Source organism: Suncus etruscus, chromosome 14, assembly GCF_024139225.1.
Source record: "Suncus etruscus isolate mSunEtr1 chromosome 14, mSunEtr1.pri.cur, whole genome shotgun sequence".
Lineage (NCBI taxonomy): Eukaryota > Metazoa > Chordata > Mammalia > Eulipotyphla > Soricidae > Suncus > Suncus etruscus.
Window position 1 is genome coordinate 40,857,657 of NC_064861.1, and position 26,224 is coordinate 40,883,880.

Genomic DNA, 26,224 nt, shown 5'->3' on the forward strand with positions numbered 1-26,224 from the left:
CCTAATTTGAAGCTCTACTGCAAAGCCATAGTGATCAAAATGGCATGGTATTGGAGCAAAGACAGATTTTTCAGACCAATGGATTAGAATAGAATATCCAGTGACAAATCCCCAAGAATATGGTCAACTAATCTTTGACAAAGGAGTTAACAAGTTGAACTGGAACAAGATAGTCTCTTCGTTAAATATTGGTGCAACAACTGGATAACCAAGTGTAAAAAATTTAAAGATTGATCCATATCTCACACCTTACACAAGTCAATTCAAAATGGATAAAAGACCTTGATATTACAACCAAATCCATAAAGTACACTGAGAAAAACGTTGGCAGAACAGTTCAAGGCTTAGGCCTCAAAGAACTCTTCAATGATAGGATGCCAATGGCAAGAGGTATAGTATCAAACCTAGATAAGTGGGACTACATTAAACTAAAACGTATCTGTATGGTAAAAGAAACACAGGCTAAAATTACAAGACAGCTAACTTAATGGGAGAAAATTTTTGCACTCAATACATCAGCTAAAGGTTTTATATCTAAAATATATAAAGTATTCACAAAGATTAACTCCACAAAACTTTAAAACAAAAAAGACATTAAAATGGGGTGAGAAAATGAATAGATACTTCTCTGAGGAAGAACAATAGATGGCCAATAGACACATTAAAAAAAAGGTCATCATCACTTATCATTAGGAAAGTCCAAATCAAGACAACAAAGTGATATCATCTTACACCAATGAGGATGGCACATATCAAAAATACTAGGAACAATCTCTGTTGACGGGGATATGGTGAGAAAGAAAACCTCATCCAATGCTGGTTGGAATGCTGCCTGATCAACACCTATCAAAAACAATATAGAGCATTCACAGTAAACACAAAATTGAGCTTTCATATGAGCTAGCAACCCCTCTTTTGGTTATTTATCCTAGGAAAGAAAAACATTTCTCCAAAAGAATGTATGCACACTGCTATTCATTGCAATACTCAGTATAATAGCTAAGACTTGAAATCAATCTAGATGTACAACAGACGAGTGAATCATGAAGATGTGGTACATATATACAATGGAACACTACATAGCTCTAAGGAATGATGCAGCCAGCACCAAGAATCGAACTTCTACCAGAAAAGGCCCTAATGTGGCACTGGCATTGACTTTTCTAGGGTGGGTTTATATGACCCTGATGACTTGGGAACAGCAACAACTTGCTTTTAGTCCAGGTTTCCCTGCCTTGCAACCTAATCATGAGATAAAAACAGATGCTCCATGACACCTTGACTTCAACATAGGATCTGTGCAAAAATCAAGATCTGAGTGAGATAGCCATGACTGAGAACTTTTCCTGGGACCATGAAGAAAGACTTTTGGGTTAGACAACTTAGTATGCCCAGAGCCTGTAGTTGGTCTTATGACAGGATGCTTCATGAGTAAGGACACCCTGGTTTTAGGCCAAAGTTTTTTCCTTTCTATTTTCCCCAACTTGTGCTGTGCAAAAAGACTGCCACCCTCCTCCCTTATTTTTTAAATCTTTTAGGTAGTGGCTTTTGCCCTTTGCACAGCACCTCAGGACACAAATTATTTTGTTCTACTTCATATTTCTGCATTTTTCTATAGAATAATAATAAAAAGAGGAATGGGGACCATGGGCCAAGTGGTCTCAGGAGCATTGGTGGAGGTAAAAAGGACAGAACTAAATAGCCAAGTCAATGTCAACAACAATAGAATCAATAGACCCAAACTATAACAATCTAAACTTAAAATAGGCCTGTTATGCGGACAGGGCAGGGGAAAAAGGGTTATGTTATAGGATGTACTCTGGGAACATCAGTGCAAGGAGGTTGACACTGGTGGTAGAAATGGCTCTGATTCATGGAATGTCTGAAATCCATCTGTGAAAGACTTTGTAAATCTTTGTAAGAACTATAGTAATGGTTTCAATAAAACAAAATTTTTTTTTAAATTTTTTTTATTTTTAATTATGAGAACAAAGATGCAAAGAAAGGACAAGGTAAAGTTACAGTGGAAGGACAATCACCCATAACATAATTCTCAGAAGAATTCCCCTCGCTGTTATCTTAACTTTGAACTTTCAGCCAAAGAACATTAAAATAAATAAAACAGAATCCATGTACAGTTACTTTGTCCCTCAAGTCCCCAGATTGTAACACATTATAATATTTCTTAACAGCACACAAGGCAATCTAAAGCCATAAAACTTACGTAACTCCTTCAACATTAGAGGCATAGTATTTTTTACATTTTCATGTACATGCATATTAGCATAAGTTAACCTCAATTTTTAAGTGGGTTTTTTTAAGGATTAGAGTCAAAGGAGCACAGTAAAAATGGTGTTAGAGTGACAATTGTTGTTTGCATAGGCCCACCAAAATATGAGAGGCATGGAAACGAATAACCTTGGCCTAAATACAAAGAGACCCTACCCCTGAAGTTTCCTGGCACAAGACCAACTCTAGGTTCCAGGCTAGTTAGATCATCCAATCCAAGACATTGTCCGTACTGCCAACACACTTTTCACACAGTCTCTGTTGTTGGTATCATGTTTCTGTATTAAAGATCCTGAAATCTGCATATCCTACATTGAAGTCAGGGTGTGGAGTGCCTTCTCGTTTCACCTCACCATTAAAGGGCAATGCAGGAAGCCCTGTCCTGTAAGCAGGTCGTTGTTGTTAAGTCTTCTCAGTGTTAAGGGAAGCCTCTTGAGCAGGTCGATGTCTGAGCAGTGGTAGGGTCTTCCGTAGTAGAGGATTGCTTCCAGGTGATGTTATAGACAAACCTGGATGTTTCGTGGATGGCTTCCCTAGTTCAGGGGTGAATGGAAAATGCCCTTTCTTCTGAGCCCTGTGCCAGGTAATTATGTCAATGTTCAGGGTGTAAGGTCCCTTGGCACTACAAGATTTGTGTATTCCAATCTCTATTAGATAGGATCTTATTTGTATGTATAGTATTTTCTCATTTTAATGTGCCTATGCAAAAAAGGAGCAATGCCACATGGCGTTATTGGTGCATATGGGGGACATAAGAACAAGTCCAATAATCCCCATGACATGGTTCAATCATAAGCATTAAACTGGGGGACTCTTTCACCAAAATTCCTTGTTGAACAGCTCATAAAGAGAAGATAAAACGTGGTTAGAATCGTCACTGTATAAGAGAATATTTAGTAAGACTTATAGTTGTCAGTGAAAAACACAAAATATTCTAAAGACATACGTGTCCATTTTATGTCTTTTGAAACAGTTCGGGGTTGTTACACAATGCATGTCTTTGGTCTGTGATTAGGATTGTGCAATACTGAAGTTAAAGAGTAATGTGGGTTAGTGATGTTTCGGGCGGGTGAGAGAGTTAAGGAGTAAAAATGAACTTTGAAGGGGTGTGGGAAAGGGCAGAATACAAAATGGACATTCTGGATATGCAAAACATAACATAAAGATAAGGAATACTCTTAATACAAGCAGTGCAGAGTGATCATATGCAGAGTGGTCAGAAATTGCCAGTGACAAACAGCGCAACCAAGCAAATCTCAGCAAACCCCAAGTTAGGACCAATCATTTCTGGCTGCTTGGGCTGCCACCCCAGAAGGCCTGGAGGCCGGGGGCAGAAGAGGGGAAGGCTGGGAGCCTATCAAGGCTCCCAGGGCACCCAAGTTAGGGAGAAGGCCTTCCACATGGGGTCTCCCCCAACCCCATGCCGGCTAGAGCTAGCCTCCAGCTCAAGAGAGGATCGAGAGAGAGCCGGAAGCCAGGATCTGCCCGCCCTACACCCTGTGCCCTTCCCTCCCTAGAGCTGAGGGAAGGGCGGGGAAAGCTTGGGACCCTATCCACAAGGGACCGCCGACACCCACCTTGTCTGGCAGCCTGGGCTGCCACCCCAGAAGGCCTGGAGGCCGGGGGCAGAAGAGAGGAAGGCTGGGAGCCTATCAAGGCTCTCAGGGCACCCAAGTTAGGGAGAAGGCCTTCCACATGGGGTCTCCCCCAACCCCATGCCGGCTAGAGCTAGCCTCCAGCTCAAGAGAGTTAAAACAAAATTTAAGTAAAAAAAGAAAAAATGAAACAAAACTATTATTAATAGTCATTCCACAAAATGAGATATTTGAAAATAAAGTAGACATCAAGAAGCATTTTAATTATAAATTGAAGATAAAAATAAGATATGTAAATAGCCAAAGAGAATATATAAATGGCTATCAAGCACTTCAAGAGGTATTCTACTAACCAATATAAAAATGGAATCAAAACAATAATCAGATACTACTTTTTATTTATTAGTTAGATGGCTACCATTAAAAAAAAAAAAAGAGAAAAAACCCAAATGTTGGCAAGGAAATGGAAAAAGTGCAACATTTTTGTGCAAATTGGTGGAATATAAAATAATGATGCACTATGATATGCTCCCCTAAAATGGAAAATACAATTACCACATGATCTAACATTTCCACTTCTGGATAGGGTTCAGAAAATAGGGTTTCAAAGTGGTGAATGCACAGCCATATTCATAGCAACATTGCTTAATAGTAATAGCTAAAATGTAAGTTTCACAAACTATGAAGTTATAAAGATAGTTTTAAAGATAGCTTTATGGGTTAACATTATGCATTTAGTAATAGTACTGATTATAAACTTAAAATAGTTAAGATAATGTTTTTGCATATTTTACCACATTATAAATAGGAAATAAAATGTCATAAGCAAGAAAAAAAAAAAAAAAAACGGGCCCGGAGAGATAGCACAGCGGCGTTTGCCTGCAAACAGCCGATCAAGGACCAAGGGTGGTTGGTTCAAATCCCGGTGTCCCATATGGTCCCCCGTGCCTGCCAGGAACTATTTCTGAGCAGACAGCCAGGAGTAAACCCTGAGCACTGCCGGGTGTGACCCCCCCCCCAAAAAAAAAAAACATTTCACTTGCCTATCACAAACTGTACTTCAGATTATTATAATAATGGGGCTGAAGTGATAGAATAAGTAGGGCACTTGTCTTCCATGCAAACAACCCAGGATTTATCCACAGCACTCCATATGGTATCCCAAGCCTCACAATGAGTAACCATTAAGCAACATCAAGTGTATCTCAACTACAAATAAAAGAGCAGAAATAAATATGTTCATAAAAATTCCTGTTTAGATAAAAACAAAAATCCCTTGTATTTCAATGTCACCCTATCTCCAAAAACTATAAGAACATGGTGGTGTTTTTATGTTCATAGTAGTATGACCAAAATATGGGTGCAGTGTACATGTTATTCAGATAATTATAGAAAGATGTGGTATATAAATATTCAATAAAATATTACTCTGCATTAGGAGCCGGTGAGGTGGCGCTAGAGGTAAAGTGTCTGCCTTGCAAGCGCTAGCCAAGGAAGGACCGCGGTTTGATCCCCCGGCATCCCATATGGTCCCCCCCAAGCCAGGGGCAATTTCTGAGTGCTTAGCCAGGAGTAACCCCTGAGCATCAAACGGGTGTGCCCCCCCAAAAAAAATCCAAAAAACAAAAACAAAAAAATATATATATTACTTTGCATTAAAAGGGTGAAATTGTGCCTTGTGGATAAAAATCAATGGATTTTAAAGTGACTATACTAAATGAATTGAACTGGAAGAAAAACCAAAAACATTTAGACTCCTTGAAAACCATGGTGATAATCAGAAAGAAAACAGAGAAGGAATAGGTAGAGGAGCCTTTTGGGGGTGGGTTGGTAAAGAACATTGGTGGTAGGTAAGGGTATGCATTATATGTCAATAGAAATATACTATAAATTCCAGATTAATGTAATTTTATTTTTTTCTTATATTTGAACATAATTTTTTTAGCTTTTGTATTTTTGGTTATACAGATATTCTGCAGAGAGGTAGGAAATAGGAAATAGGAAATAATGTTATTTTTTTGTTTTTGTTTTTTTGGTGGGGGGCACACCCGGCAGTGCTCAGGGGTCACTCGTGGCTGTCTGCTCAGAAATAGCTTCTGGAAGGCACAGGGGACCATATGGGACACCGGGATTCAAACCAACCACCTTTGGTCTTGGATTGGCTGCTTGCAAGGCAAACACCGCTGTGCTATCTGTCCGGGCCCGAAATAATGTTATTTTATGGCTAAGCATTTCCTTCTCAATTTTTACATTTAAAAATATATTTAAAATACTAAAATATTTAATATTTAAATTTTTAATTAAATATTTAATTAGGGGTGGGAGAAAGTATTTACTTTATTGAGACACCACTTACAAAGTTTTTGGTGATCGAGTTTCAGGTACATAATATCCAAACATCCCTTCACCTGTGCCCATCTTCCTCACGACAGTTTCCAGGTCCTATCCTTTCCCCCAAGTCTGCCTCTCTGGCAGGTACCATTTGTTTCTTCAGTACTGTGGTTTATACTACTGTTACTGATAATATTTCGTGAATAGCACTTTACCACCTTCCATCATCCTCCTCTTCTCCAGAGTGATCACTTTCCTCCCATTGTTGTGGTGTTCCCCAAACCCCTTCCCACCATACATCACTGGTCTGCTCCTACTAAAGGCCAATTCTCATGTTCCTATATCTATTGCCTTTGGGCATTTGTTAGTGTACTACTCTGTTTCTTTATCTCCCACATATGAGAGAGAGAGAGAGAGAGAGAGAGAGAGAGAGAGAGAGAGAGAGAGAGAGAGAGAGAGAGAGAGAGAGAGAGAGGAGAGAGAGCGAGAGAGCGAGAGAGAGAGATGTTATCCCTCTTCCTGGATGTCTGAGGATGCCTGTGCAGTAAGTGCCTGCCCTGTGGGCACTTCATCGCTTTAATCTGTTTCAAAATACACTGTCTTTTTTCATATATACATTTGTATTCATGTTGACACAAAATTCATATTTTTATCCACTGAAGTATGACTTCTTATTTTGAGCTTCATAATGTACCAATCCACTGTAATAGGGAATGGATATTTGCATTTTTTCTGTTTTGGAAACATTATGGACATTGACTTATACATATATTCTTTTTATTTTTTTATAATTTAGTTATTTAAGCACCATGGTTGCAAAAATGTTCATAGTCGAGTTTCAGCCACCCTTCATGAGTGTAAGTTTCGTGCCACCAATGTTCCCCTTTGAGTCTAGGGGGAGAAAAGAGGGTAAGGGGAGAGGAAAATACCAAGACAATGTTGGAGGGAAGCAAACACTCTGGAGGGGGCTGCTATTGGAATATTGTATGTATAATACCTAATATTGAAAAAAATAATTTAAAAATAAGAAATTTTTAAAATTATGAGTTTGAAATGATCTGGTATAAGAGACAAAGTGAATGGTTATAGAAATGATAAAAGACTGATGATATACAAACAATTATTTAAGGGCTAATGATGAAATTTACATATATAATACTATTCCATTGCTTATTTATATTTAAAATACTGTCAAAATGTTTTTAAAAGACTTCAAATCTATTTACATATAAGCTAAGTAGTTTTCTTATCATTAAATTTACAGTATTTATCAGTCAATAAATTTTGGGTATTATCCCAAGCATGCTTAAGAAACCAGAAGTGCACACCTATATGCATTGCAGTACTATTTATAATAGCCAGAATCTGGAAAGTACTCAGATGCCGACAACAGATGAGTGGCTCAAGAAACTGTGGTACACTCTGCAGCTGTCAGAAAAAATGAAGTAATGAAATTTTCCTACACATGGAAACTATTATGCTGAGTGAAATAAGTCAGAGGGAGAGAGACAGGCACAGAATAATCTCACTCATTTGTGAAATTTAAGAAAAATAAAAGACAGTATTGTAATAATACCCAGAGACAATAGAGATGAGGGCTGGAAGGACTGGCTCACAATATGAAGCTTACCACAGAGTGGTGAGTGCAGTTAGAGTAATAACTATACTAACAACTATCATGACAATGGTACTGAGTGAGAGAAATAGAATGCCTGTCTCAAATACAGGCAGGGGATTGGGGAGAAGGGAGATGGGGCATTAGTCATGGAGGGAAAGTTGCACTGGTGGGGGGGGGTGTTCTTTTGTATAATTGAAAGCCAACCACAAACATGTTTGTAATCATGGTGCTTAAATAAAGATATTATTAAAAAATAAGAAAGAAACCAGAAGGCTACTCCTGGCAACATTCAGAGGCAACTAGTGTTAGACAGTGCAATCATATATTGTTAGTAATGTGATACTACTACTTAGGCCTATACAATGCTTTGGGCTTTCTAGGGATAATGGCAGAAAGATCTGTGATAGAAGAGATTGAAGTCATGTCCCTGATATGCACACCCTGATCATCTAGTGAATAATTTTTAAATGAAAAGGAAAACATCATACAACATGTATCTAACAAATTATGTTTTTTTTTGTTTTTGGCCCACACCTGTTTGACACTCAGGGGAGGGGTTACTCCTGGCTATGCACTCAGAAATCGCCACTGGCTTGGGGGGACCATATGGGATGCCGGGGGATCGAACCGCTGTCTGTCCTATGCTAGCGCTTGCAAGGCAGACACCTTACCTCTAGCGCCACCTTCCTGGCCCCAAATTATGAATTTTTAAGTGAAAGATTCAATGTCATGTAATTAACTAGAAACAAAAACTATTAAAGACTTCATTATTTATCCAGTAAACTTAACATACATCGTATATTGTTGGTTTTTAAAATAGTTTAACATTTTGATTTTAACATCTAATTAGTTAACAAGTCATTACTAAGAAAATAGTAAAGAACTTCACAATTCTTGGCAGTTTAAATTAATAAGTTGTGATTATGGCAACTCACCTGCTGTAAAATCTTCAGTCAGATCAATAAATGCATGAGAATGTGGAATTCGCATTTTATTATTAGTGTTGAGTGCAGGATGCCATGACAAATTCCTGGGGGGAAAAAGTTTTTTTTTTTTTAAAGGCAAATATCAAGTGAATACAGTTTTAAAACAAACATGCAAGATGTTTAAATTCTTTTTATTTAACTATTTCACATATAATTTATTTTTTGCAGCATACAATAGTTTATAGTATGTTCAATGTGCAATTATCATGCCAGACTAATTCCAAAACATTTCACTTATACAAAAAAGAAATACATTAGACAGTTCTCATTGTCCCTTCTCTGCAAACCCAGGCAGCCATCAATTCATAGTTTTTCTCTATAGATTTCTTTACTCTGAATCTAATGCAGAAATAGAAAGCATGTAACACTGGCTTTTCTATTTTCTGTTATTCTTTGTTGTACCATTTTTGCATTAATTTCATGTCATTTAACAGTTCTTTGATCATTTTTTTAAAAATGAATGTTTTATTGTATGGCTATGCTCTATTAGCACGTTTATTGAAAGACACTGTATTTGTTTCTTCTGCTGGTTACTAGAAATAGTGCTGCTAAGAAAACTGCATACAAATATTTTTATGTAGACACGTTTTGTTTTGTTTTGTTTTGTTTTGGGATCACACACGGCAGTGCTCAGGAGTCACTCCTGTATGTAGACACATTTTAAATTACTTTAGGTTTATGACTAGGAATAAGATTGCTGGGTCATATGTGAACTATGCTTGTTAAATTTCTGGTAAACTTTTCCCAAGTGGTTTCATCTTGCTACAATTTACTAGTGATATAGCAAAATTCCAATGTCTTCATTTGTTTGTTAAAATTTATATACTTTGGTTTAGTATAGACAGCCCAGAAACTTGACATAGGATCTTGTCCATAAGATTTGTATTTTTCTGATGGCTAATGTCGTGATATTTGTTTTCATGTGTTTACTAGTCAACTGTATATTTTCTATGGAAATAAGTCTACTAGAATCCTTTGGCAATTTTTAAATTGGATTTTTACTGTTTTATTTTTGAGTTGTCAGAATTTTCACATCTTCATAAATGTAATTTGCCAATGTTTCCAATTTTTGTACTCTTTTCTGTGTTCAATGGATATAGCTCAAGCCCAACAGTGCTGGTGATAAAAGAGCAACAGGTGTGGTAGTAAGGGCATGCATTACCAGAACTAGACCATGGAGCCTCAAGCATGCCAAGATATAAGCACTCCAGCCTTCTGCACTAGCTCTCAGGCTCTGAAGTAGGAAACTCAAACAAAACTATTTCTCTACATATTTTCTACAGTTGAGAATAGTGCAGTATCCTAGGTACTGTTAATAACTGCCTTACTCAAGTCAACTTCCTTCAAACAAAGTTGGCTCTTCTCTTATTGTTTTCCTATTCCTTTCCCCTTTTCCTTCTGCTAATAACACTTTGATTTAAATCAGTTTAAAGGCATTGTGTCCTCAACAAATAACTAATTCCTAACTCCCATGAAGTCGAATGCCAATTTCAACTGTACTGAAGCAAGATTCAAATAGCTCTCATTTACTTGTTTACTAAAACTAATTACAATTTGCTATATTTTTTACAATGCTATCTACAGTTCAATATGCAAACATAAATAAGTCATCTTTGAAGAACAATTTAAAGATAATTAAGTCCAAATCTAATTGTGTACTCTGCATCCAACTGTAATCAATTAGATAACAAACAGGCTTATTTGTGAGTTAATTCTGATGTGTTTGAAAAGAGAGAAAAAATTTTCACTCTATATGATGCACCTAACCATAGCTTTAGATGAGGAAAACAAGGGAAAAAAAAAAAAAACTAAAGCAAATGAAGCAATGCAAGATGCCATCAGAAAACAGTGGCTGGGAACAACCAGCCTGCTAGGCTGAAATATATTTAAAATATGCCGATCCACAGCTGGTTAAATATATTTACCTACTTTTTTTTTTACAATAGAAAATAATTTTAAATACTTTTTCGTTAATATAAAATTGCAGCAGTGATCAAATAGATTTTTTTGTTTGTTTTGGTTTTGGGGGGGTCAGATCCGGCAGTGCTCAGGAGTTATTTCTGGCTCTGCGCTCATAAATCACTGCTGAAATGCTTGGGGGGCCACATGGGATACAGAAATCAAACCGGGGTCTGTCCTGCAATGGCTGCGTGCAAGGCAAATGCCCTACCACTGTGCTATCACTCTGGTGCCAGCGATCAAATAGTCTTTTTTGGAGGGGGGCCACCTGGCGGTGCTCAGGGGTTACTTCTGGCTGTCTGTTCAGAAATAGCTCCTGGCAGGCACGGGGGATCATATGGGACACTGGATTCGAACCAACCACCTTTGGTACTGGATCGGCTGCTTGCAAGGCAAACGCCGCTGTGCTATCTCTCCGGGCCTGATCAAATAGTCTTAAATGAAAGCTCTTAATGTAAAAATGCTCCACATCACTAATCATCAGGGAGATGCAAATCAAAACAACTATGAGGTACCACTTCACACCACAGAGATTGGCACACATCACAAAGAATGAGAACAAGCAGTGTTGGCGGGGATGTGGAGAGAAAGGAACTCTTATTCATTGCTGGTGGGAATGCTGTCTAGTCCAACCTTTGTGGAAAGCGATATGGAGATTCCTCCAAAATCTGGAAATTGAGCTCCCATACGATCCAGCTATACCACTCCTAGGAATATACCCTAGGAACACAAGAATACAATACAAAAATCCCTTCCTTACACCTATATTCATTGCAGCACTATTTACCATAGCAAGACTCTGGAAACAACCAAGATGCCCCTCAACAGATGAATGGCTAAAGAAACTGTGGTACATATACACAATGGAATATTATGCAGCTGTCAGGATAGATGAAGTCATGAAATTTCCCTATACATGGATGTACATGGAATCTATTATGTTGAGTGAAATAAGTCAGAGAGAGAGAGAGAGAGAGAGAGAGAGAGAGAGAGAGAGAGAGAGAGAGAGAGAGAGAGAAAGAGAGAGAGAGAGAGATGCAGAATGGTCTCATTCATCTATGGGTTTTAAGAACAATGAAAGACATTCTTGCAATAATAATTTTCAGACACAAAAGAGAAAAGAGCTGGAAGTTCCACCTCACCTCATGAAGCGCACCACAAAGAGTGATGAGTTTAGTTAGAGAAATAACTACATTCTGAATAATAATGAGAATGTATGAGGGAAATGGAAAGCCTGTCTAGAATACAGGCAGGGGTTGGGTGGGGAGGAGGGAGAATTGTGACATTGGTGATGGGGATGTTGCACTGATGATGGGTGGTATTCTTTACATGACTGAAACCCAAATACAATCATATATGTAATCAAGGTGTTTAGTATATACTCTCCTCCCCTGCACTCGGCTTCAGCTACAGGCAGCATTTGCTCCTTAAGATGCACATAAATTTACCCCATCTTTGTACAGGGAGATTGTGTTTTGGTACAAAAAAATATGGTAATTTGTTATAGACAGTTATATAATTTTTCTGTTTAAAAAGTACATACATTTTATAAATAACTTCTTCCAAATAAACTTTATATACATTTCAGTATATACTAGATCTCATCTGTTAATTATTAAATACCAAACCTATACAAAACAGTAAAAATAAACCTAAATTTATTATATTATCCCAAACTCCATAAAATTTTAGCAATATGACAATATATAAGCAAGATGAAATGGTCAATGTCACACATTCATGTATGTTCTTCTTTAATACTACACAAATTTAGAACAATTTCAATTAAGTCATATTTGATAATGTTTTGCTTTAACATTGACCATTTATTCATTGGTTCTTTAAATTTAAGCATTAAAGCATTTTTAATTACTAACTAAATAATCTGACTCAGGCTAAAGATCCTACAGATATAATTCAAAGTCATTTCAGAACAATTTCCCAGTACGGTCAATAAACTTGTAATTATAGGTGGTAAGTGAATTTTAAAAAGGCAAGTATTTATAAAGTGGAGCTCAATAAAATTAATCACCTTCCTATCTTTTCTACCTGAACAATTACTGTTCTCATTCCCTAAAGATTATTTTTTAGATTTTGCTGTAAAATAATTATAAATGTGTTTCTGAAAATTCAATGGTAATTAAGAGTAATAAGTTAAAAGTAATGAAGTGCGGGCTGTAGAGATAGTACAATAGCTAACGCAGTTGACCTGCATGTGGCCAACCTGAATTTGATCACTAGCGATTCCTAAGAAGTAACTAACACCTGAGCACACTAAGTGTGCCCCAAAACAAAACAAAAAAAGTAATTAAGTGAAAGAAAAAATTAGCATAGTCAGAATAAAGAGGTGTAAAAATTATGAATTCCCTGGTAAGCCTCACAACCTCTGAACTCAAAATTTCATATAAAAAATCTGACTTTTCAAGTTTCTGAAGTTTCAGAACGTCTAGCAACTAAGTGGTCTTCTTTACACAGAGGTAAATAGTCTTAAATTAGTTTAATTTTCAAGATTCCTAAATTCCGTGACTTTGACTTCCTTCTAAACTTAGATATTTCAGTTTACAACCCTAAAAAAAATTGATTACCATATTGCATCTAAAAGAATATTCAAGATTTGTCATGGTATTTTTTGTTTATATCTATACACTGTGATTTAATAGTAGCATCTCTAACAGAGGCTCTCAGTTGATATTTACAATATATTTTATAAACACATAGTACTTATGTACAAAAGTACATATACCACTTTCTTAGCAAAGGTGAGGTATGAGCAAAAGAACTAATGCTTCTATTTTTGTAAATCTGTTTTGGCCCATAACCAAAGGTGATCAGGTGCAGTGCTTAAGGAAAAATATGGTACCAGGGGTCAAGCCTGGGATTCTGCTTGCATACTAGCTCTTTGAGTCCCTATATTATTTATTATGCATTTATGATGGTAGAAAACAAACAATATATAGACTTAACCTTTCCAAAGTAAGCTGCTTAAAATTTTTAATTAAAAATCACTTCTACCTTCAAAGGCACCCATCACAATTTTCAATAATAAGAAGCTGACACATATGCATTAAACAATTAAACACATTCATATAAACTATAATCTTGTCATATATTTGTTTGACTCTAAATGATGGCATTGATCACAAATACAAACTGTTCTGATTACAAAGAAGATTTTTTAAAAATGGACAATCCGAAGCCATGTTGAATATATTCCTTGACTAAAGATAAAAACTGCCATTATTAGCTTTCCTGCAAAGGCGATATAATGTCAAGGTGTACCAATAGTGCAAATTATCAACCTTAATCTCAAAGAGCAAAATTGATCAGTGGAAGAATTTAAATTCCTGGTGTTAGCCGACTACCTTTGCTGATCACAAGGCACTAAAATTAGATATGAATGACAAAGGGACACAGAAGAAAAACTTTAACACCGGAAATTAAACAGCTTACTACTGAACAACCCAGTGGGTAAGATATGAAATCAAAGAGGAAATTAAAACATTCTGAAAACAAATGACAATGAATATATAAATTATCAGAATTTATAAATAACAGCAAAAGCAATACCGAGAGGAAAATTTATAGCTTTGCAAGCACACATCAGGAAGGAAGAAGGGGCCTACATGAAGAGCTTAATGACACAGCTTATAAAATTAGAAAATGATCAACAAAAGGAATCAAAAATAGTACGCAGAAGGAAATAACAAAGCTTAGAGCAGAAACTAATGAAGTGAAATACAAAAAATAATCTAAAAGATCAACGAAAGCAAAAGTTGGTTCTTTGAAACAAATAAAGAAGATTGATATACCACTGGCAAAACTCACAAAAAAAATTGAGAGAAGATTGATAAACCACTAGCAAAACTCACATAGAAATTGAGAGAGAGAAACTTGATAACAAGATTAGAAATGAAAAGGAGGGAGCCTTGATAGGCCCCCAGCAGTCCCCTCTTCTGCTCCTGGCCTCCAGGCCTTCCTGGGGTGGCATCCCAGGCGGCCAGGCAAAGTGGGTGTCAGGGGGGATCCCTCCTGGATGGGGTCCCAAGCTTTCCCCGCCCTTCCCCCTGCAATAGGGTGGGAAGGGCACAGGGTGGAGGGCGGGCAGAGCCTTGATAGGCCCCCAGCCTTCCCCTCTTCTGCCCTTGGCCTCCATGCCTTCCCTGGGTTCCAGCCCAGGCGGCCAGAAATGGTTGGTCTTAACTTGGGGTGTGCTAAGATTTGCTCGGTTGCACTGTTTGTCACTGTCAATTTCTGACCAGTCTACATGTGGAAAACCGCGCGGGGGCACTAGTGCCTGCGCGCACTGCATGTATTAAGAGTATTGCCTATCCTTATGTTATGTTTTGCGTATCCAGAATGTCCATTTTGTATTCTGCCCTTTCCCACACCCCTACAAAACTCATTTTTACTCCTTAACTCTCTCACCCCCCCAAACATCACTAACCCACATTACTCTTTTTAACTTCAGTACTGCACAATCCTAATCACAGACCAAAGCTGTGCATTGTGTGTAACAACCCCCAACTATTTCAAAAGACATAAAATGGACACGTATTTCTTTTGAATATTTTGTGTTTTTTCTCTGACAGCTATAAGTCTTACTAAATATTCTCTTATACAGTGACGATTCTAACCACTTTTTATCTTCTCTTTGTGAGCTGTTCAATAAGGAATTTTGGTGAAAGAGTCCCCCAGTTTAATGCTGTTGATTGACCATGTCATGGGGATTGTTGGACTTGTTCTTATAGCCCCCATATGCACCAATAACACCACGTGGCATTGTTCCTTTTTTGCAAAGGTACATTAAAATGGGAAAATACTATACATACAAATAAGATCTTATCTAATAGAGATTGGAACACACAAATCTTGCAGTGCAAAGGGACCTTACACCCTGAACATTGACATAACGACCTGGCACAGGTCTCAGAAGAATGGGCATTTTCCATTCACCCCTGAACCAGGGAAGCCATCCACGAAACATCCAAATTTGTCTATAACATCACCTGGAAGCAATCCTCTACCACAGAAGACCCTACCACTGCTCAGACATCGACCTGCTCAAAAGAGAGATCCCTTAACACTGAGAAGACTTAACAACAACGACCTGCTTACAGGGCTCTCTGCATTGCCCTTTAATTGTGTGGTGAAACTAGAGGACGCTCCACATCCTGACTTCAATGTAGGATATGCAGATTTCAGGATCTTTAATAGAGAAACATGATATCAACAACAGAGACTATGTGAAAAATAAAAGTGTGTTGGCACTACAGACAATGTCTTGGATTGGACGATCTAGCTTGCCTGGAGCCAAGAGTTGGTCTTATGCCAGAAAACTTCAGGGTTAGGTCTCTTTGTATTTAGGGCAAGGTTACTCCTTTCCATGCTCCTCATATTTTGGTGGGCCTATGCAGACAACAATTGCCACTCTAACACTGTTTTTACTGTGCTCCTTTGACTCTAATCCTTAAAAAAAAAACGCACTTAAAATTTTGAGGTTAATTTAAACTAATATGCATGTACATGGAAATGTAAAAAAAATACTATGCCTCTAATGTCTAAGGAGTTACATAAGTTTTATGGCTTTAGATTGCCTTGTCTGCTGCTAAGAAATATTATAATATATTACAATCTGGGGACTTGAGGGACAAAGTAATTGTACATGGATTCTGTTTTATTTATCTTAATGTTCTTTGGCTGAAAGTTCAAAGTTAAGATATCAGCAAGGGGACTTCTTCTGAGAATTATGTTATGGGTGATTGTCCTTCCACTGTAACTTTACCTTGTCCTCTTTCTTTGCATCTTTGTTCTCTTAATTAAAAATAAAAAATTAGGGCCCGGAGAGATAGCACAGCAGTGTTTGCCTTGCAAGCAGCCGATCCAGGACCAAAGGTGATTGGTTCGAATCCTGGTGTCCCATATGGTCTCCCCGTGCCTGCCAGGAGCTACTTCTGAGCAGCCAGCCAGGAGTAACCCCTGAGCAACGCCGGGTGTGGCCCAAAAACCAAAAAATAAAAATTTAAAATTTAAAATTAAAATAAAAAAAATGAAAAGGAGAAGATCACTACAGACATTGCAGAGATTCCAATGGATAAATTCCATGGTTGAATAAGGATGATGTAGCATTTCTAAACAATCCCATCAATATTGAGGAAATTAAAATTGTAATCAAAAGTCTTCCCCAAAACAAAAGCCCAGGCCCAGATGAATTCATAATGAATTCTCTCAAACCTTTCAAGAGAAACTACTACCAGTCCTTGTCAGGCTCTTTCATAAAATTGAAGAAACAGGAACACATCAAATAGTTTTTATGAAGCTAACATCACCTTGATATCAAAACCAGACATAGATGCTGCCAAAAAAGAAAAATACAGACCAATATCCCCGATGAACACAGATGCAAAGATCCTCAACAAAATTCTGGCAAATAGGATACAAAGTCTCATCAAGAAGGTCATTCACCATGACCAATTAGGTTTCAACCCAGGAATGCAAGGATGGTTTAATATGTGTAAATCAATCAGCATAATACACCATATCAACAAAAATAAAAATCATATAATCATATCAATAGATGCAGAGAGAGCATTTGATAAGGTCCAACACCCATTCTTGATAAAAACTCTCATCAAGATGGGCATGGAAGGAACTTTTCTTAATAAAGTCAAGGACATCTACCACAAGCCATGACAAATATTATTCTCAATGGACATAAATTAAAAGCCTTCCCTCTAAACTCTGGTACAAGACAAAGCTGCCTTCTCTCACCATTCCTTATTCAACACAGTGCTGGAAATACTTGCCATAGCAATTAGGCATGAAAAAGTATCAAGGGCACCCAGATAGGAAGGCAGAAGTTAAGCTCTCACTATTTGCAGATGACAATATACTATATAGAGAAAACCCTGAAGACTCTACCAAAAAGCTTCTAGAAACAATAGATTGATATAGCAAGGTGGCAGGCTATAAAATTAACATGCAAAAATCAATAGCCTTATAAGCTAATAATGATAGAGAAAAAATAGACATTAAAACAACAATGCTATTCATATTAGTATCAGACAAACTCATATCTTGGAATCACTTAACTAAAGAGGTGAAGGAAATATATACAAAGAAAACTATAAAAGCCTTCTTCAAGAAAAAAAAGAGGACTTATGGAAATGGACACACATACACACACACCCGACTCATAGATTGGCAGAATTAACATCATTAAAATGTCAATACTCCCCAAAGCATTGTATATATTTAATGCAATCCCTCTAAAGATACCAATGCCATTCTCCAAAAATCAAACACTCCTGAATTTCATTTGGAACAATAAACACCCAGCAATAGCAAAAGCAGTTCTTGGGAAAAGGAATATGAGAGGCATTACTTTCCCCAATTTTAAATTGTATTACAGATCAATAGTTACTAAAACAGCATGGTATTGGAAAATAGACAGATCCTCAGATCAGTGGAATAGACTTGAGTATTCAGAGAATGTTTCCCCAGACTTATAATCAATTAATTTTTGATCAAGGGGCAAGAAATCCAAAATAGATTAAAGAAAGCCTCTTCAAAAAGTAGCGGTTAGCCACTTACAAAAAAAGCACTCAGACACCCATCTAACACCATGCACGAATGTCAAATCCTAATGGATTAAAGACCTGGATATCAGACCTGAAACCATAAGCTATATAGAACAACACGTAGGTAAAACACTCCATGACATTGAGACTAAAAGCACTCTCCAAAAAGTGGAAGCAGAGATAAATAGATGGGACTATATTAAGCTGCTACACCTCAAAGGAAATAGTGCCTAGGATACAAAAGCCACCCACAGAATGGGAGAAACTATTCACCCAATACCCATCAGACAAAGGGCTAATCTCCAAAATATACAAGGTACTGAGAGAACTTAACAAAAAAAAAAAACATCTACCTGATCAAAAATGGGAAGAAGAAATGAACAGATACTTCCTCAAAGAAGAAATACTAATGGGCAAAAGGCACATGAAAAAATGCTCAACATTACTAATCATCAGTGAGATGCAAATCAAAACAAAGTTGAGGTACCATCTCACACCACAGAGACTGGTACATATCATAAAGAACAAGAGAATTCAGTGCCAGCAGGGATGTGGTGAAAAAGAAATTCTTATTCACTGCTGGTGGAAATGCTGTCTAGTCCAGCCTTTATGGAAAATATGGAGATTCCTTAAAAAAAAATTGTGCTCTCATATGATCCAGCTATACCACTCCTAGGCATATACACTAGAAACACAAAAATACAATTCAAAAATCCCTTCTTCACACCTATATTCATTGCAACGCTATGGAAACAACCAAGATGCCCTTCCACAGATGAATGGATAAAGAAACTGTGGCACATATACACAATAGAATATTATGCAGCTGTCAGGAGAGATGAAGTCATGAAATTTTCCTATACATGGATGGACATGGAAACTATTATGCTGAGTAAAATAAGTCAGAGGGAGATAGATAGACACAGAATAGTCTCACTCATCAATGGGTTTAAGAAAAATTAAAGACATTATTGTCATAATGCCCAGAGATAATACAGATGAGGGCCAGAAGGACCAGCTCACAATATGAAGCTCACCACAAACAGTGGTAAGTACAGATAGGGAAATAACTACACTAACAATTATCCTGACCATCTTAATGTGTGAGAAAAGTAGAATGCCTGTCTCGATTACAGGCAGGGGTTGGGAAGGGGGGGGGCATTGCACTGGTGAAGGGGATGTTCTATTTATGACTGAAACCCAACTACAATAATGCTTGTAATCATGATGTTTAAATAAAGATTTTATAAAAAATAATGATCAAGTTAATATATTTTTGCCTTTCTTATACAAGAAAAGCAGAAATTTGACCTAATTTGCCTCTATGTCATTAAAAAAAAAAGGAATTTAAATGTAATTAATGCTTTTGCAGGTTTTGGTTTCCTATGGAAACCTTTTATTTGAATGGCTGCTAATACTCTCACTTTTCAATGGCCACTATAATGAATTATCATTATTATAGATAATGAGAAAAGCAATCTCTAAAAAAAATGAGTCTAGCATACTTCTCCAGGCTGCCAAAGTTATGAAATAACTGTTTATAAGTCGAGTAGCTTCCAAGATTTATGTTTATATTTTTAAATGTATACCTCCATCATTTTTACAGCATTATTTACAATAGCTAAAGTATCAAAGTAACTAAAGTGCCATGGGTAATTGGCTATATAAGTATAATTTTGTATATTTATGCAATGAAATACCCCAATCTTATAAAAAAGAATCTTAAAATAAGTCTTAAGTAAAATTATAAGTATTGGGTAATGGCTTCAAATATCTTGGACAGGGCTTATTCCTGGCTCTTTACTCAGGAATCACTCCTGGTGATGCTCAGAACCATATACAATGAAAGGGATTGAATTTAAGTCAGCTAAATGCATAGAAAGTACCTTAAACTTTGTACTGTCACTCTAGTTCTTGAAAATTTTAAATAATTCTTTTTATTTTGTTTTAATTTTTAGGACATTCTTGGCTGGACTCAATGGTTACTTTTGGTTCTATACTCAAAGAATACTCCTGGTGGTTTTTAAGAGACCATATAGGATGCCAAAGATAGAACCTGTGTTGGTCACATGCATGACAAGCACCCTACTTAATATACCATAATTCCAGCCCCTAATTTTTGCTAAATGTGGAATATGTTAAACTGCCATCTGTTTTTATAAGCTCCATTACTATGTACAAAGTCTAATCCTGGCTGGGTCTTTTGTAGGTGACTCCCACAGGTGCTTAGAGAATCAGGGATGCTTTGCCTTGAACAAGGTCTCCTACATGTACATAACCCCTTGAGTTATCTATTTCTAAGAATACTATCTTAAATCATTTACTTGGAAACAAAAGTTTGTCTACATATGCACAATGACAGTCAGAATCTAAAACAAAACAATACAACATCCCCCTAAGGGGATGACTAGCCCCAGAATCAACCATGAGGGCAGATGCCAATTCTGTGGTTCCAAAAAGGTAGCCATTAATTATGCTGGAAAAAAAAATCTCCCATCCTCAGTATAATTTTCTCAGAGATCTCTTATCAGTGGGCGTGTGTGGGATTTGTCAAAGAGAATAAAGTAGGAAAGACACATTCCGCACTACAACAGGAACCATTGGAAACCAGTGCTGACCACCAGCCTAGGTAGTGGGTGAAGACAGTAATACTGAGGAATCAACCAATAACAGATACCTATTTAATCTCTAAAAAGGACTTTGAAATGTTTATACTTAAAATGTTCAGCAAGCTTAAAAATGATAGAATGGCCAAACAATAAAGCACAAGAAGACATGATAATGAAATGAGAAAACTAGAAAGAGAAATGTCAAAATTGGGGCTAGAGGGATAGTACATTGAGTAAGGCTATTGCCTTGCATAGTCAACACAGGTTTGCACTATCACCCTCCTCTAAAACCCCAGATCAGAAAAATAACCAGTTCTGATGTCTGTCTGCTCTCTAACCCCAGGTGCATTACACTCTGAGTGGGGTCTGCCCTCCTGGAGCTAAGATAGAATGTTCAACCTTAATAATATGGGATTCCAGACACCTCCTCCCAAATCCTCTTGGCCAGTCACCAGTTGTGATGTATGCCTGCACACCAATGAAAAGGAGAAATTATATCAGAAACCCTAGAAATTCAAGACATTATGAGAGTTTATTATTGAACAAATGTACTCTGTAAGCTAGAGAGCCTAGAATAATGGACAAATTTCTGAAAATGGATAATCTCCCAAAATTGAATGAGGAGTGGAGAGCCTAAACAGGCCAATTACAAGCAGAAAATTGAAGCAGTAATTGAGAATCTCCTCAAAAATAAAAGTCCAGAACTGCATGGGTTTATGGATGAGTTTTATTAAAAACAAAGAATTACTATCATTGATTCTTAATGTCTTGCAAAATGCCAGAGATGGCAACCCTCCTTAAATAATCTTCTATGAAATGAATATTAAGCTGATTCACAAAGCTGACAGATATTATGAAGAGAGACAACTACAAATGAATCTCTCTGATGAACACTGATGCAAGTATCTTCAACAAAGTCTTAGAAAACCTAATCCAATGGCACATCAAAAAATTATATAACACGATCAAGTGGATTTCATATGGGGATGCAAGGATGGTTCAAGATACACAAATCAATTAACATCATAAAACACATCAGTAAAAGAAAAGATAAAAATTATATGATCAAATCAATTAATGCAGAGAAAGCGTATGACAAGACCGGACACCCAATCATGATTAAAAACCCTAAACAAAATAGGGGTGGGACAAACGAATCCTCCAGATAATAACAGAAAGGTATAAAAAGCCCATATCAAATAATATTTTTAGTGGTAAAAATTGAGACATTCCTACTGAGGTCAGGCACAAGGCAAGGATGCCCACTGTCTCCGCTCTATTTCAACACAGTATTAGAAATCCTAGCAACAGCAGTCAAGAAGACAAGAAAAAGAAATAAAATAAATACAAATTGCAAAAGAGAAAGCAAAAACTATCTATCTGCAGATATGATAATATACATGGAAACCCTAAAAAGTCTACAAAAAGAAGGAAATAAAAGATAAACTAAGGAAATGGAAAAAATAAAACATTTTATGATCACGAAGCAGAACAATCAATAGTCTCAAACGACCATTTTACCTAAACTACTACATATATTCAATGCAATTCCTATTTAAATTCAGATAACTTTTTTTTTTTTTTGGGCCACACCCGGCGGTGCTCAGGGGTTACTCCTGGCTGTCTGCTCAGAAATAGCTCCTGGCAGGCATGGGGGACCAAATGGGACACCGGGATTCGAACCAACCACCTTTGGTCCTGGATCGGCTGCGTGCAAGGCAAACGCCGCTGTGCTATCTCTCCGGGCCCAAATTCAGATAACATTTTTCAAGGACTCAGAACAATCAATTATAAATTTTGTGTGGAACCATAAAAGACCCAGGAAGCCAAAATCTTAACGAAAAAACAAGTGGAAAGCATCTCATCACCTAATTGAAGCTATACTACAAATCCATAGTGATAAAATCAAAACAGCATAGTTTTAGAACAAAGACAGACTTTCCAACTTGCAGGTTAGAAGAGAATATCCAATGACAAACACCCGATATTTTTTAAATATTTTTGAAAAAGGAGCCAGGAATATGAAATGGAATTTAGACAGACCCTTCAACATGGTATTGAGACAACTGGATAACCACTTATAAGAAATAAAACTGATCCTTATCTCATATCTTACATAAAAGTCAGCTCAAACTGGATCGACCTGAATCTATAAAGTACAGTGAGGAAACCATAGGCAGGACCCTACAAGATCTAAATCTCAAAAAAATCTTCTTCGCTATGATGACAATGACAAAGGCAAACAAGTCAAATCTGAACAAGTGAAACTACATCAAACATCAAACTGAAAAGTTCCTATATGGCAAAAGAAACAGGTAACTGAATGGGAGAAAATGTTTTCACTTAACACATTAGATAAAAGGTTGATACCTTGGATATACAAAAAATTACCACTCCCAGATCTAAAAACTCCCATAAAAATGAAGAGAGGACTCTGAACTTCTGTTCTCCCAGCTTCTTGAAGGATCTCTCCTTCCTGGGAGCCGGGAGTCTAGCAGGAGGAGGTTTGGCAGGCCCACGCCATGCCGGAGGCCTGCTTGGCCAGGCCTAGGGGGGGTGCGGGATTTGGGTAACCCCAGCACCCCTCTGCCGCCTTGCTCCAGATCTCCAGGGCTTCCCCGGGCCACACGCCTGGGCAAGCCGGTGAGTTGGGTCCCTTGGTGGAGCTTGAAGGTACCCTAGGCCTCCCCCCACTATCCATGCGGCTCCTTAGGGAGGGTCTGGGTGGGGCTCTGAACTTCTGTTCTCCCAGCTTCTTGAAGGATCTCTCCTTCCTGGGAGCCGGGAGTCTAGCAGGAGGAGGTTTGGCTGGCACTGGTAATCTCTGTCCAGTCTACATTTTCAAAATCGCGCGGGGGCAATTGCCCCCGCGCGCACAAGTAACATTAATAGTACTCTCACAAGAAACATTAATAGTACTCACTATCATTGAATTATGTTTTTATGTATGCAGTATGTCCATTTTGTACTCTGCCCTTTTGCATACCCCTTCATAAGTTCATATTTCTCTTTAACTTCTTTAACTCCTATCATCGTTACTCCTTTTTTTACCCTTTCTAACTTAAGTATTGTTGAGTCCTAATTCACAGACCAAAGTGGTGCCCTAGAGTTAACACCCACCCAACTATTTTAAAAGGCATAAAAAGGACACATATCTTTTCAACATTTTATGGGTGTTTTCTTTGACGGCTGTAACTTTTGCTAAATACTTTCTTATACAGTGATGATCCCCCCCCCATGTTTTTTATCTTCTCTTTGTGAACTGCTCAATATGGAATTTGGTGTGAAAGAATTCCTCAGTTTAATACTTATGTTTGAACCAAGTCATGGGTCTCGTTGGAAATGTTCTTATGCCCCCATATATCTGATAGCACCACGTGGCTTTATATCTTGTTTGCGTAGGCACACTAACATGGGAAAATACTATACATACCAATAAGTTCTTATCTAATAGAAATGGGAACACACAAATCTTGTAATGCAATGAGACCTTACACCCTGAACATTGACATAAAGACCTGGCACAGGCCTCAGAAGAATGGGCATTCTCCATTTACCCCTTGATATACAGAAGACATTTACAAAACATCCAAGGTTGTATATAACATCACCCGGAGGCATTCCTGTACCAGGGACAACCCTACAGCTGCTCTGACATCGATCTACTCAAAAGAGACATCCCTTAACACTGAGAAGACAACAAGAACAATGACCTGCTTACTGGACAGGGCTTGCTGTATTGCCCCTTTATGGTGAGGCTTGTCTATAACATCACCTGGAAGCAATCCTCTACCACGGAAGACCCTACCACTGCTCAGACATCGACCAGCTCAAAAGAGACTTCCCATAACACTGAGAAGACTTATCAACAACGACCTGCTTACAGGACAGGGCTTCCTGCATTCCCCTTTCATGGTGAGGTGAAACGAGAAGGCACTCCACATCATGACTTCAATGTAGGACATGCAGATTCCAGAATCTTTAATACAGAAACATGAGACCAACAACAGAGACTGTGTGATAAGTGTGTTGGTGCTACGGACAATGTCTTGGAGCAAACGATAACTTTCCTGAGGCCTAGAGCTGGTCTTATGCCAGGAAACTTCAGGGGTAGGATCTCTTTGTATTTAGGCCAAGGCTATTCCTTTCCATGCCTCTCATATTTTGGTGGGCCTATGCAAACAACAATTGCCACTCGAACACCGTTTTTACTGTGCTCCTTTGACTCTAATCCTTAAAACACACCCACTTAAAATCTGAGGTTAACTTAAGCTAATATGCATGTACATGGAAATGTAAAAAATACTATGCCTCTAATGTTTAAGGAGTTACATAAGTTTGATGGCTTTAGATTGCCTTGTGTGCTGTTAAGAAATATTATAATGTGCTACAATCTGGGGACTTGAGGGAAAAAGTAATTGCACATGGATTCTGTTTTATTTATCTTAACTTTCTTTGGTGAAAGTTCAAAGTTAAGATATCAGCAAGGGGACTTCTGATAATTATGTTATGGGTGATTGTCCTTCCACTGTAACTTTACCTTATCCTCTTTCTTTGCATCTTTTGTTCTCATAATTCATAATAAAAAATTATAAAAAAAAAATGAAGAGAGGAAATGGACAGATACTTTGGTGAGAAAGACCAACATATGGCCAACAAGCACATGGAAAAATACTCAATAGGGAATTCTTTAGTAAAATCCAAATCAAGACAATGAGATATCATCTTACACCTGTGAGAATGGCACATATCCAAAATTGTGGGAACAGTCTGTGTTGGAGGGGATGAGGTGAAAAGTAATTCTCATCCATTGTTGATGGGAATGATGTCTGGTTCAACCTCATAGAAAATAGTATGAAGGGTTATCAGTAAATTCAGAATCAAGCTGTCGTATGATCTAGCAATTCCACTTTTGGGTATCTAGACCCAGGACAGAAAAACATTCACTCTAAAAGACATATACATACTACTATTCACTGCAGCATTCAGAACAATATAATAATAATAATAATAATAATAATAATAATAATAATAATAATAATAATAATAATAGCTAAGGTTGATATCAATTTAGATGTCCAACAACAGATGAGTGGATTATGAATATGTGGTACACATATACAATAGAATACTACATAGCTCTTAGTAATAGAATGCAATATAGTTCTAAAGAACTGGAAGATATGATGTTAAATGGAGGCTAAATACAGGATGATAACACTTATATCTGATATTTAGAATAACTGCATGAAGGAGTGCA

At 37.4% G+C, this 26,224-nt stretch overlaps 1 protein-coding gene across 1 annotated transcript in view; it reads right to left on the bottom strand.

Annotated features, from left to right (window-relative positions):
* ITFG1 (integrin alpha FG-GAP repeat containing 1) overlaps positions 1 to 26,224 on the bottom strand; it is a 231,289-nt gene that overhangs the window by 172,023 nt on the left and 33,042 nt on the right. Inside the window, exon 6 of the mRNA XM_049786249.1 lies at positions 8,769 to 8,863. Within this exon, the coding sequence (XP_049642206.1) occupies positions 8,769 to 8,863 (95 nt within the window). The remainder of the gene's footprint in view (positions 1 to 8,768; positions 8,864 to 26,224) is intronic.